Source organism: Notolabrus celidotus, chromosome 5 (genome assembly GCF_009762535.1).
Source record: "Notolabrus celidotus isolate fNotCel1 chromosome 5, fNotCel1.pri, whole genome shotgun sequence".
Taxonomy (NCBI): Eukaryota; Metazoa; Chordata; class Actinopteri; order Labriformes; family Labridae; genus Notolabrus; species Notolabrus celidotus.
In genome coordinates this window covers 8,867,458-8,880,901 of record NC_048276.1, presented here as the reverse complement: position 1 = coordinate 8,880,901, position 13,444 = coordinate 8,867,458, and the positions used below count along the sequence as shown (strand labels likewise).

Here is a 13,444-nt window from a genome sequence, read left to right as displayed (position 1 = left end):
TAGAGGAATCAAATGCTGAAATGTAAAAGTGAGTTTTGAGGCGAGTCTTAACAGAGTCATCAGCCCTGATTGAGGAGGGGGATCACACAGTTTTAGGACTGTGTGATATTGTAGTATGCAATACCTCCAGTAGATGGTGGTATACTTACACATTTGGTGCTATGTCTGTGGGTCTGGTGAAGTGTCTAGAAAGCATGGTCCAGCAGGCAGGCCAAACTATACATGTGGATGTATTTTTCCACCCCTTCTAGGAAACCATACAGGACTGGAGCAAACAAAGCACATCTGTATGGCACAACAATTTAATTTGACAGTGTAATTCAGAATTTGAATAAAAAATTACAGATTTAAATCAACCCCTCTTTGACACACTCTCAAATGTAACAAATGGTTTACTGCAGGCCTATACTGTTGAAATTCACCACATAAACAGGTGTTTTAATTTTAATTCCCCCTGCTGGTTAACTGTATATGTAATCATATATAACAGTCATATTAGGTCAGAATAACTTGACCTGGGGCCAACGACAGGATGATAGATTTGTCTCCAACAGTTGCCCCTCCTTGCAGGTGTCCTCCTTTGAGTTATGAACACCATGTTAATTAGGCCAGTGAACACCTCAATGAGTGAGGAAGGGGGATTGCTTCTTTGTCTGCCACTGGTGTGGCGAGAACAACTTTCCACTGTTGGCAGGACTCCAAGTTCAGCTACAACCTTACACAATGAAAACATGGCAATAAACGGCACGAGTGTGGAGTGTCTTATATATGAACATGACACATTCTCACAGAAACCATTTTTGGATGGTCATGAACAGTCACTTTACGCACACCTGTCCTGTTGCCATATGCATCTGATGCACTGGAATTGTGTTTCTGCGTGGCGCACATGTGGTGCAAGCATTTGGATTCTTTACGCACGAATTGAGCCTGTCAGCGGAAATATAACGCAGATACGCAGAAACCGCGTTGCAGGACTAAAAATATATACAGCCTATGTGCATATTTGCTATGACACTGTTGCCATTTCTCACCTCGGGTTGTAAATATAGTCTTTGTTCATGCCTGTGTACAATGTAAGCGCACCATGCGAAACAGCGGTACCGGGTGGAGTTGTCCCCCTTGTTCTCCCATGCGCTCCGCCCGCGCTCTCTGATTGGATTGAAAATCACCCCCGCTACATGCGAAGGGCGGTGTGTGTGAGAATGTTTTTTTTTTCCCAACCCTCTCTGTAAGATACGCCCACTCAGATGGCCGGTAAAGTCAGTTCAAACTGAAAAAACACGCTGCCTGAACACAGACTATCCAAGACGACGTTCATGTATGGAAGGAGAAGAAGGGACGCTGCCTAACAGCCTTTATACCTCTGACTGACTGAGCCTCATTTTCTTAATTCAGAAACTCACAGTCAGGTAGAAACTACTCATGATTGAGTGTGTCATTTTTTCCTGTCATTTAAGTCTAAGCTGATACACTTAGCAAAGACTTGTCTCGGAACCTGCTGAGTGCGCTCGCTGGATGCTTTGGGTGAACAGGTGGCGCAAGCTCCGGTTCTCTTAATTTGCTATTAGGGGCGAAGACGCAGGCAGAGCGGAGTTAACGCACTGTACCGGACATTAAGCATTTAATACCTGGCTTTAAGCTGGGCGAAGGGACGAGCTGCGTAGGTTCCCTCCCTTGTTTAAAAAGGAGAACACTTTGACAAGGGAGCTGTGATGCCAGTAGCTGACAGCGACATGGTAGTGGACAACAGCCACGCGGTGCACGAGGGTAAAACCTCTAATAATAATAATAATGCGGTGAATGACAACATCACTGCGGCCTCTCTGAGCAGTCCCGCTGCAGACATCCTGAAGAACTTTTACCACACCAAGAGGGTCGGGAACTATCTGATCGGGCGCAAGCTTGGAGAAGGATCTTTCGCCAAAGTTAGAGAGGGGCTCCATGCCATGACAGGGGAGAAGGTAAGCATGTAACTGTTTGTAAAAACCATGTGTTATGTGCTATATTCTGCATTTTTCATGTCATCATTTTAAATGTGATCAGAATTGTCTCTCACTCATTTAAAAAAATCTTTTGAGTGTAAACAAGCCCTTATTTTTTTCTGACTGCTGTTATCTAAAAATAATTGGCGGCACACACCAGCATGTCTGTGATATGGTTTAACATTTCCTTTTAGTGGGCAGTGTCAGCTTTCACCAGGATTCCTCCACGTGAAGGGGAAAAAAACACCTCCCTTATATTTCTTGACAGTTTGGCAACATTTAAATACATGCAAACATCTCATCAGCTCCTGGCTTTCCTTGAGAAAGTGATCATCTTCATTTGCATTTAGAGGCTTTGTTAATGAGCTCATGCGGCACCACCAGCTGTTGAACCATGCTTTACGCGCAGCAGGGCTTGTTTTCTAGTCAAGCTCCACTGACAATATTTACCTTTTGTATGTGTTGGCAAAAAAAAAGAAAAAGAAGGAGACAGAGAAAGAGAGAGAGAGAGCTGTATTTTTCCAGCATGTGTTATGGGACTACTGGTGTGTTTTTCTGAACCTCTGCTTTGTTTGCTGGGGGTGATCTCACTGCTCTGGGCGCGCAAGCCTGTGATAGGGGCAGAGGGGGAAATTGCCCGGCCTATGAGAGAGCTTAGCTGCTACTTGCATATGGAATCATGTCGTTGATAAATGGGCTCCAGTCTCATTAGGATTCTGCCAGCGCAGGGCTTTGAAATGGGCTTCCATTGGCCACTGGTTGCCTTTGTCTCTCCAGGTTTTTTTTTCTGAGGGGCAGCCAAGGTATTAACATATTGGAAAACAAGTCCCCTCTTTTCTGTATGTGTCTTATACATACATATATCTATTTATGTACAAGATAACATGTGTTGATGAAATGAATGATTAGCATATTAAAACATGTTTAACATAAACTCAATCTATGGACCCCCTCCCATTCTTTGATAGAAAGCGTCATCTCCCCTTCCCTCACTGTCTTTGTTGAGGATGATGCAAACACTGGCAATCACACAGCCAAGCGCATCACATGCTCTCTCGCTCTTTACGCACTCTCTCTCTCTTATTCAGTGTAACCCAGGGTCCAACTGGCACTGTGAGGGAGGGGGTAGTGAGTTGATTCAAGCAAAAGGGTAGTCAGGGGGAAAGGAAATACAGGAGATCCTTTTTTAGCATCATTAGAAAGTCATAGTGGATGCTGGAGTGTGTGTGTGTGTGTGAGAGAGGCAGGGGGTTTGAAAGTGAGGAGAGGTGAGGTGGTGCTGTCATGGTCATGGGGGGCTACTGAGGTCATATGCATGTGTTTTTGATGTCTGTAACCCACTTTCCCCTTGATACGTCCCCCCCACCTCTGCCCTTTTCTGTCTGAGGGGGCGCCTGATAAACAACTGAATCCCCCCCAGAAGCCTCTCACCCCCCGGGTGGGCACACCCCTCCCCCTTCCCTATACCCCCCACCACTCTTCTCATATAGACTAGCCTACTGTAAATACAGTGCCCCATCCCCCCATACATACCCCGCACCCCATTTCTTATCCTCACAGCCTGGCATAAACACGAGGCCATCTATTACTGTACTCCAACAGTCACACACACACTGCTACACACACACACACACAAGGAAATACAGCCAGGTTTAATTAGGGGTTGTAAAAAAGGGTTTTCAGAGGTGAATCAATTATTGGAGATGAAAGGATGAAAGTAGAAAAAAGAAAAAACAACCTGAAGGACAGAAGAAAGAGAACACACACACATAAACATGCGACCCTCACCATTTCATTAATGGATATGGTTATTAGCTTCACCGGTCATGTCTTTCCATGTCTGTGGGCTCTCCTTGAGATGATTTGCTGTGAATGGTAGCCATGCTCTTGAACCCAGTCTAGACTCAGATACAAGGATACAAGGAGACGGGCGCCGGATGAAATGGAATTTATGGGGACGTTATTGAATGTAATTAGCAGTAAAGTGTTTGTCATGGAGGTAGAGGACATGTTCAGAGTTTTTTTATGAGCAGATCGTGCAGGATTTTTATCTCCATTTAGACAAGGACGAAGAGATACAGACAGAAGATGCTCGGTTGAGTAATTAAAGACAGAAAAAAAAAACTGAAGACATCAGACAGGCAATCTGTTCTCCTCACTCTACTGAATCCTGCAGGCTCTCATTTATCCTCCCTCAGTCTCCTTCCTGCATTTGCCGCCCGCTCCTCATGTGTGTTTAGCTGCAGCTAAACTTGGCAAATGGGGGAGTAATGCGAGTCCATTTGGCCCTGGCGCCTTCTCAGTAGATAGGGTAACATTTGCTTTTCCCCCTAGTTTATGATGCTTCAATAACCCCTCCAACACACACTCACACACATCCCCCTTCCTGCAGCCTTAGGGCCCTATAGCGCCCGGGTTGCCCCACATTGCGAGCAGCTGTGAGGGAGCGGTCAGTGTCGAGTTATACACCCTGCAATGGAAACTGAGAAGCTCATCACCTGTTACACTTTAACTCTGAAAAGCTCTACCCCCTCAACACAGTAGAGCATGGGAATTACTCACAAGATAGCATGCTTTCTTTTTCTCTTCTAAAATAGCATCCTAACCTTTTGTCCCATCATCTCCTGTGTCATCTTCTCCTCCAGGTGGCAGTGAAGGTGATCGACAAACGGAAGGCTAAGAAGGACTCATATGTGACCAAGAACCTGCGGAGGGAGGGTCACATCCAGCAGATGATCCGCCACCCCAACATCACGCAGCTGCTGGACATCCTGGAGACGGAGAACAGCTACTACCTGGTGATGGAGCTGTGCCCCGGCGGGAATCTCATGAACCGCATCTACGACAAGAAACGGCTGGACGAGAGGGAGACGCAGAAATACATCAGACAGTTGGTGCTGGCTGTCGAGCACTTGCACCGAGCCGGCGTTGTGCACAGGTACAGAGATGATCCAAGGCACTTTAATTAAGGCAATCATCATGTCGGTCTTGCATTAAAATATTGATAGTTTGCCATAGTTTGAGCTTAGCACAGTTTGTGGCATACAACTGGCTTCTGATCCTCTTTCTCAAAGTGTGTGTGTTCAGTCCTTATTGTACACACTACTGTTAATCCACAAACAATATATGCCTGCTCTCTAGACCGTAGTTTCCAAGACAGCTGCTGAGAATTTCTTATAAAACAAATAAGATTTAAACATCAGCTCATTTTCTACGCCCTCTGCACAGTTTGCAGCCACTCTAATGCATTTCTCTTACAAATAGCGTTACATGCTATGATGAAATGCATGATGTGATGTAAAGGAAAGCACATAAGATGCAATCTCTAAATCAAATCTCACAATGCACTTCCTGGGAATATTCAATTCTTTGACACTCAGAGCCTGGGAACTAAATTTCCATCATAGTGAGATGGCCTGTGTAGATAACTGTATAACAGGATTTCTGAGACCGAGGAGGGATCTGGGGACAACACAAAAGAGGCTGAAAATCAGCCAGTGTGACCCACATTGGGAGGGGTGAATGTGTTTGGGTCTGCAGTGAGGGAGTGGGGGGTGACCTCTTCTGTTTGTGCATTGTATGAAGATGGTGGAGATAAGTTATCTAATGTAAATAGTGACACTTTTTCTGTCTTTGTGTTGCAGAGATCTGAAGATAGAAAACCTCCTGTTGGATGAGCAGGACAACATAAAGCTCATAGGTAAGATAAGAAGTCTTATATTTTATCTGTGAGCCTTTAAATGCCATTAAAAAATGTCCCGCAGTGAAAACAAGGACAGTATTAAAGCAGTTAATGAAAGATTTAATTTGATTCCAGCTACTTAACATTAGAGAAAAAAAAATACTCAGCTGGAGTTGGACACCAACATGTGGTGAGGGGTTAAGAGCTATTAAATATCCTGTTAAAACCCTTACGAGCTCTCACCACAGTGCTAATCTGCTTCAGTTTGTGTGTGTTTATGCTGGAATGAGGCGACTCGTTTCACAGGTTTTCTGAAAAGGTAGCAATAAAGACTCACCAGAAAAAAAACACTCACTCTTCTCCTCTCTTGTCCTTTTAGACTTTGGGCTCAGTAACTGTGCTGGCATCCTGGGATACTCTGACCCCTTCAGCACCCAGTGTGGAAGCCCTGCATATGCCGCCCCTGAGCTGCTCTCGAGGAAGAAGTACGGGCCGAAGGTGGATGTCTGGTCCATGTGAGTAGTCTTTTTAAAAATGTTGTTAAAATAAGTGTGAAAGGGGCGCTGGTGGCCTAGCGGTCTAAGCGCCCTACATACAGAGGCTGCAGTCCTCGTCGTAGGGGTCGCCGGTTCGATTCCCGGCTGGTCAACCATTTCCTGCATGTCTTCCCTCGCTCTCTACTCCCCGCATTTCCTGTCTCTCTTCAGCTGTCCTCTCAAATAAAGGCAAAAAGGCCAAAAAATAAAACTTAAAAAAAATAAATGTGCAAGAACTTGGCCTAATGGCTAAATCAAGTGCCCATGAAGCAGTTTGCCCGGGTTGGACTCCAGCCTTCGGCCCCTTTCCCGCATGTCACTCCCCACTTACTCTCCCTGTTTCCAGCTCTATCCACTCTCCTCCCCTCTCTGTAATAAAGGTGCAAAAGCCCCAAAATACAACTTAAAAAATAAATAAATCTGTAACTCTTAACATGTTTATTCAATGAGCTAACATGCATATTTTTAACCCTCCAGTGGTGTGAACATGTACGCCATGTTGACCGGGACCCTCCCATTCACCGTGGAGCCCTTCAGTCTGAGAGCGCTGCACCAAAAAATGGTGGACAAGGAGATGAACCCTCTACCTCCGTCTCTCTCCACAGGTAAAATTCTTTACGCTCTTTATGCACGCATACTTGTGTGCAAGTGATTGAATCCGTTCACCCTGCACGGCGCATCACTGTGCCCACTTTGATACTTACATAATAGAGTAATTACCCCTGAGGGTACGACAGATGCATCTGTGAGGACTAAATGTAAAACTGGAACTCAGTCAAGATGTGTTCAGTTGATAATTTCATGCTACAAACTGGAGAGGTGTTGTGACATGTTTTGCTGTGTGCCAAAACGTAGACAATGGTTCTATACAAACGTGTAAGGGCAAACAGAAAATGATTACCATAAATGGCTCAGGGAATTAATGAATATGAAATCAAAAGCAAGTTTGAGACATAGGATTGCGTGTGTCGTGGTGATTCAGAACTCTATCTTCACTGAGAAATGATCAGTGCTGCCATTCTGATGAATGCATCAACCTGAAAGCAACAACTCAATGTCAGTAAGCATTTCCCAAGAACTAACATGGGAGCTTTGATAGACATGAGATCAAATCAGCAACTACCCCGCTTCGCTTTTAACTTTAAAGACAGACAAAATAAAGTTGTATTCCTTTCATGTTGATTCAAGGTTGAGCAGTGAAGTGAAGGGAAGCTTGCACAACGTATGATAGGCCACATTGCATACATGAAATATTTGGCAGAGTACAAGTCTAAAACAAGTCGATCTGCCAAACTGCCATCATGTGTTGGTTCATAATTGTTGATTGGTTTTATATAACGATTCCAGCGAAGACGCTGGCACGACGCCAAAGATTTTATGATGCTGGAATTTCTCAGTCCTGCCTGAGAATAACCAAAGAAAGGACCTCTTACTTTGTCTGACATCATGATGCACAAACACAATGTATTCTCAGTGTCTTCTCAAGAGATGCATCATGCCAGTGTGATTTTCCCAGAAGTGTTACGTCAATAGTTACATAAAGAAGTAGCAAAGGTGTTTGCATTTCCATAGAATTGTTGTGACTCGCTCAAGTGACGCTCATACCTAAGTCGCGTCACTTGAGCGAGTCACAACAATGTCGCGCTGATGGATGCTTTATCCAGTTATGTAAGTAACCACTAATCAAGTTATTAACACGGACATGTCGTCTCATCTGCGTTATGCAATGTAAGAAGGAAAGCAGATGAGGAGGATAAGCGCCAAGTCTGCGGGCAGTGCATGCGTGTACAAACAAACAAAGTGGATTGGGACATTCACACGAGTCCTCCAACCGCTCACCTAGCAAGGTAGTGGAGGAACCAGGCAATTAATTTATTCTCGGTCCCACAGTTGTCAAACAAATTAAAAAAAGTAGGTGTATTTTAAGAGTAGATGCTGTAATATAATTATATGTTTCAGTGCTGTCAGTTTAAGAATATATGTTCTCCCTTTTCTTGTTTCAGCTGCCATCTGTCTTCTGAAGAAGCTTCTTGAGCCAGATCCAAGCAAACGCCCCAATATCCACCAGGTGATGGCAGATTCCTGGCTACAGCTCGCCAACAAGAACACAGGAGCACCGTACCTCAACAGGTAGAGAATATTTCAGTCCGTATTAAACAAGAGTAGATTGTTTAATTAAGCTTTATTTTGCTATTTGTTTTCCTTTTACAAATTTAGTTAAAAGTGATCCAAAAGTTTAAGCTTTCAATTTTTGCATTTAGGATCCACATTGAAGAAATCAACCACACCGTGTTGCTTCATATGACGGAGAAGATGGGCTACAAGCACAGCGAGGTGCTGAGTGCCGTCCTCACCAACCGCGCCTGCCACACGCTGGCCGTCTACTTCCTCCTCAACAAGAAAATGAAGAGACTTTCTAAAGAGTACAGGGTAAGTTCATCCAGTAAATAAATGCGCTTAACTGAATGCTGAAGTTACATAATTCGTTCTGCGTTCCTGGGAAGGTCATATGACAACGAATCCTCTTACACATCATCAGATTTGTAGAATTCAGAGGTAACAAGGTGTGTCCTGTTTTTTGTTTGTGTTCAGGAGATGCAGTTCCAGGAAAACAAAAAGAAAGGAGAAAAGCAGAAGAGTGAATACTTCCAGACGCAGTGGAGGAAGCACGTCGACAAGCTCACCATCCCCCCCAAACAGACGCCGGTGTACCTGGCGGTCAGCAAGGGGCCGAGCAAGGAGAAGAAACACCGAACAGGTGAGGGGTCGGATAGTGAAGTGGCATTATTACATACACTGCATCTGTTTTAATCATCCCCACTCACTGTTTGTTGTATGTTGTTTACCTTTATTCATACAGGGTAGGTTGACTGAGCATGCTTACACTTACGTAGTAACCCAATCATCCATCCATCCAACCCCTCGTCCCATCCTTCCATCCATCCTTCTGTTGTTTGTCTGTCCACCCATCCACCCATCTGAGAGGAAACCTCCTGGACAAGTTGCCAGACATTTGTAGGGCATTTCTTTTTATTCAAATGTACCTGCTTACAGTCAGATTAAAGATGCAGGAAGTAGAAGTAAGTATTTGGTCTCATACTCCATGCACTTTTAAAACCGTGCCTGGGATTTTTAGGAGTGACAGCGTGCCAGAGTGTCAGATCACATAACTCATTTTTGAGCTTAGAAGTGACAAACAAGGACACAGAGGAACATCTGAGGTCTAAGCTCCTTCACCCCTCCTCAGTTAACCCTAGCCTGTTTCAGATCCTGCATGTCGGGACGGGCCGGTCTGCAGGAGCTTAAAATTTAGAACAGAACGTCCTTGTGTCTTTACACTACCTTGTTACATGCCATCAAATCATTATGCCTGCTAGAGGTATGTTTACACTGACATGACATGTAGATTCTATATGTAGCCGGGCGTTCAGCCAAGAGTTCAGGCAAGCTGCAGTTCCTTTTGTTCAGTTGGATCTGGAATCAGTCCAGAAAAAGAGTGACTAGTTTGACAGACATCAGAGTCAATTATCCACCAAATGCTAATCTACTCTTTGTTGCCTCCTCAGGTCTTTTGCGTGCCATCACCGGAGGCCATCGTAACTCACCTCTGGCACCACCTGGCACCGTTGCTTCCTCCTCAATGGAATATCTTGAGATCCATCCCCTCTTTCCCAACACCCCTCAGCAACGGAGGCGCCTGGCCACGCTCCCGCAAGTCAACACGAGTCCAGAACACAACATCCCCGCTCCACCGGCACCATCGCCGATCGGTATGCATTCCTTCGGTTCCCTCTCCAAAGCCGAACAAATTGAAGACACCCCCGCTTCACCCTGGTACAAGCTGACCAACGGGACTCTGTCCCCACCTCGCCACGTCTCTGCCTTCCAGCCTGACTCATCCTACCTGAAGAAGGCAACGATACCCAGTCCGCCCGTCCTCATAGTGAACCCGCAGCCCAAGAAAAGTCTCTCGTCAGATTGGTGCGGTTCTTCCGACACCAGTGGCAGTCCCCCCAGCACCGTAGGAAGCCCCCCAGGGAGCTCAGCCTTCAGCCCTCCAAAGTCTGCCTTTAGTCCCCTAAACCCCACCTCAGCCTTCAGTCCTCCTTCAAACAACAGCAGTAGCAGCGATCCCGACAGCCCAACGCACCGTAGCAAGTTCCCCTCAATGGGAATCGGACAGATTCTTAAGAAGAAGGTCCAGCTGCAGCCGTTCAGTTTCCGGCCTGAGCAGGTCGTGGAGGAAGTGGTGTCCCCGCCCCCTTACCCCATGCAGACTCTCCTCTGTGCTTCAGGTGCACTAAAGACCCTCTGCTGAGGGAAAAAAGGACAAAAGAAAAAAACGAAAGAAAGACTCAAGGCCCCTTTCAACGATGTTGGAGAGGTCTTCCAGAGCGGCCTTTTGAACTGTGAACTGTCCCTTTATTGCAACTGAGCCACTTTTTTATGACGGACTTGATCATTTAGAGGAAAAAAAAAGAAGAACGACTAAAGGGTTTCAGAATAAAATATCTCATGTTACCGCTCTCATTGTGTAAGAAGAGGACGGGACATTGAGACCATGAGATTCCAAACAGATCCCTGAGCGATTACTTAGCCTCACTGTGTCCTAGATACAGAGTGGACATGGGACATCATGTAATATGGGCCTTACCTACACGGTGTAAAAACACACACCCACACACACACACACACACAAACACCCACACACACACTGTATTATACACTGAGTGTAGAGATACTCTCTTCTGTAATATTGCTGTAACTGGTTACTAATTGAGCCGCAGACTGATTCACACCAGCTAACAGACCCCAACCCTGACCCTGACTACATGTTTAAATGTTTTGTGTCTGTAAAAAACTCTTGTATGAAACCCACTGACTTCCAGCCAGCCGGCACTGTATCCTCAACGCTGACTGGACGACAAAGCGCACTGCACTATTCTTAAAAAACCAAAACCTATAGTAACAACGTTTACCATCTTTTACCTCACTGCATCGTTCATACATTAACGTATGTCAGCCGTCGGTTTGTCAAGGCGACATGCTCGTGTGGATTTTGCCACGGTGTAGCAGTGTGTGAGTGTTCGACATCAACACACTGAAATAGAAGTAGGTACCAAGAATAGAGTGACACTCACTTTTTATAGCCTTCTCATAAAATATCACTCAACACTGACAATAATTCATAGCTATAACTTTTTATACACGTATGACATCACCTCTTTAACCCACAGGGAAGCTGTTAAAGTCTTACTTAGGGAGGATATGCCTGTTTATAGTCAGTTTTGAAGAAAAAGAAAAAGAAAGATAAAAAACAAAGCATCGAAAGCCTTACGAAACGGAGCGACCTCGCCGATAGCCGAGGGCAAGAAGGCGTAAATAAGTGCTACCAGGATCACGTACCGCCCATGAAAATAGTTCACTTCCTTTGTCTTAATGCTGTAGTTTGTGCAATAGTCTTAAATGTTACCTGCAATGACGAGTATTTGCCAAGCACTCTCTTGAGTGATGTGAAAATTGTGCTTGTAAATAACAGTACGACTCCTGTGTTAACGTTTGCTGTCCTGTGCAGAGGGATTCTAAAATGTTTGTCGAACTGACATTTTTTTTAACGTTTAATCGCTTCTTTAAAACTTTCGGACTCAAAGGGGGACCCACAGGCACACGAGGCTTCTCACTGTTAAGAAACTGTAGAATCTCTTCCTGTCCAAATGAAAAGTTGCATGCAATGTTTCACGAGTCGAAAGCTGAACTGTGAACATTTGAAATTTTAACGTCTTTGTACCTTTTTTCTGGTTGATACTGAGATTGATACGGACTCGGGGGGTCTTTTGTAAGATTTTGTAATGGATGGTTTTGTTGGAGTGTCAAGAGATTTCTATGCTGTACAAAGTATTTTAAATATTTATACTGAATCTTTTATGTGTCTGTCTGGTCTTTCAATTGCTTCCGTCTGGTTTCATTCATGCACAATGTATGTTTTTGAACACACCAATATACTTCCGCTTTTTATCAGCAGACGAAACACTGAATTATTACACTTTAAACACTTAAATTAAGAGATAAATCCACAGAATTCTACATTCCAGTTGATTTATGTTCAACTCAAACAAAGCCACAGGCATTTAATTTATTCCTCGAGCTCTCAGCGCCCGGAGAACTTCATGCACTGCAAAAACTCAAAATCTTACCAAGTGAAATTGTCTAATTTTTAATCAAAATGTCTTCTCCCACTTGATTTAAGATAAATTTACTTAACAAGAAACATTTGAGCAAGATAGAGGGACTTGTTTTAAGACAATGCATTTTAAGTCAAACAATCTTGAAATGATCTTGTTTTGTAATTTAGAAGAAACAAGGTTTATTTCACATTTCATACATTTTTCAAGCTGAGATCTTATTTGTAGAAGATGGATAATCTTGATTTAAGACAAACACTTTACTTGATTTAAGTAAATGCATTTTATTGGAGAATCTATCAGAAAACAGCTCCATTGATAAAAGACAGAAAGAAAGAAAGGTTGTTTTTTTTAAGGGTGGTTTACAACTTTCAGGCACTGTTTCTTCTAAATCAGATAAAAATAAACATCCTAAAACTACATGCACACAATGAAACACCTACTTTAGATCATATCTGGCTTATCCTAAAAAACAACATGACTGAATATTAGTATATCCAGCTCACTATGAGAAGATTTTATATCTCAAAATGCTCAAATTAAAATTTGTAATCTTATTTCAAGTACAAGATGGTCTTAAACCAAGAGAAGTGCTGCTATAATACAACTCAAATTAAGGTGAATATATCTCAAATGAAGAAGTTGACATGAAATGTATTGGTGCAGAAATCTTTTTTTGAGTGAAAAAATACAAATTGTTAGCATTCCTGGCTTATTCTGAGACACTAAGCTTTAAAATACTGGTAAAATATTACTTAAAATAAGTTTTCCCTGCTAATTTTAAGATCACAGTTTTCTAAATATTACGTCTTATTTTAAGAAATCTTACCAAGCACATTTTTACTTGTTTTATTGGCAGTTTTTTTTGCTTATTTCAAGGTAAAAGTACCTTGAAATGCGTTTTTTTTTTCTTGTTTTTGGAGGGGCATTTTTTCCAGTGTGAGGATCCCCTTCTCCCTCCCCCAGTGAGGCTAGAGTGTACGCCGCTTTATAGCCTCTATGTGCCACTTGTCTCACATACCATAAAGTTTCTCATGAGGCACCTGTGGTGGGTAAAAA

General features: G+C 43.6%; 1 protein-coding gene across 1 annotated transcript; it reads left to right on the top strand.

The window, feature by feature from the left end:
* Positions 1-1,231: 1,231 nt before the first annotated feature.
* hunk (hormonally up-regulated Neu-associated kinase) lies at positions 1,232-12,121 on the top strand. The gene is made up of 9 exons (XM_034682868.1): positions 1,232-1,964; positions 4,631-4,923; positions 5,630-5,685; positions 6,047-6,182; positions 6,681-6,808; positions 8,207-8,333; positions 8,465-8,633; positions 8,796-8,961; positions 9,770-12,121. Exons 1-9 carry the CDS (start codon positions 1,716-1,718, stop codon positions 10,519-10,521), a joined length of 2,076 nt encoding a protein of 691 aa, XP_034538759.1. The 5' UTR covers positions 1,232-1,715; the 3' UTR covers positions 10,522-12,121.
* Positions 12,122-13,444: the final 1,323 nt, after the last annotated feature.

Excerpts from the sequence above, each read along its gene's own strand:
- hunk (XM_034682868.1), top strand. The coding sequence starts at position 1,716 with ATGCCAGTAGCTGACAGCGACATGGTAGTGGACAACAGCCACGCGGTG. Across the intron at positions 6,183-6,680 it reads AAGGTGGATGTCTGGTCCAT|TGGTGTGAACATGTACGCCA; the intron begins GTGAGTAGTCTT and ends TTAACCCTCCAG. Across the intron at positions 6,809-8,206 it reads ACCTCCGTCTCTCTCCACAG|CTGCCATCTGTCTTCTGAAG; the intron begins GTAAAATTCTTT and ends TTCTTGTTTCAG.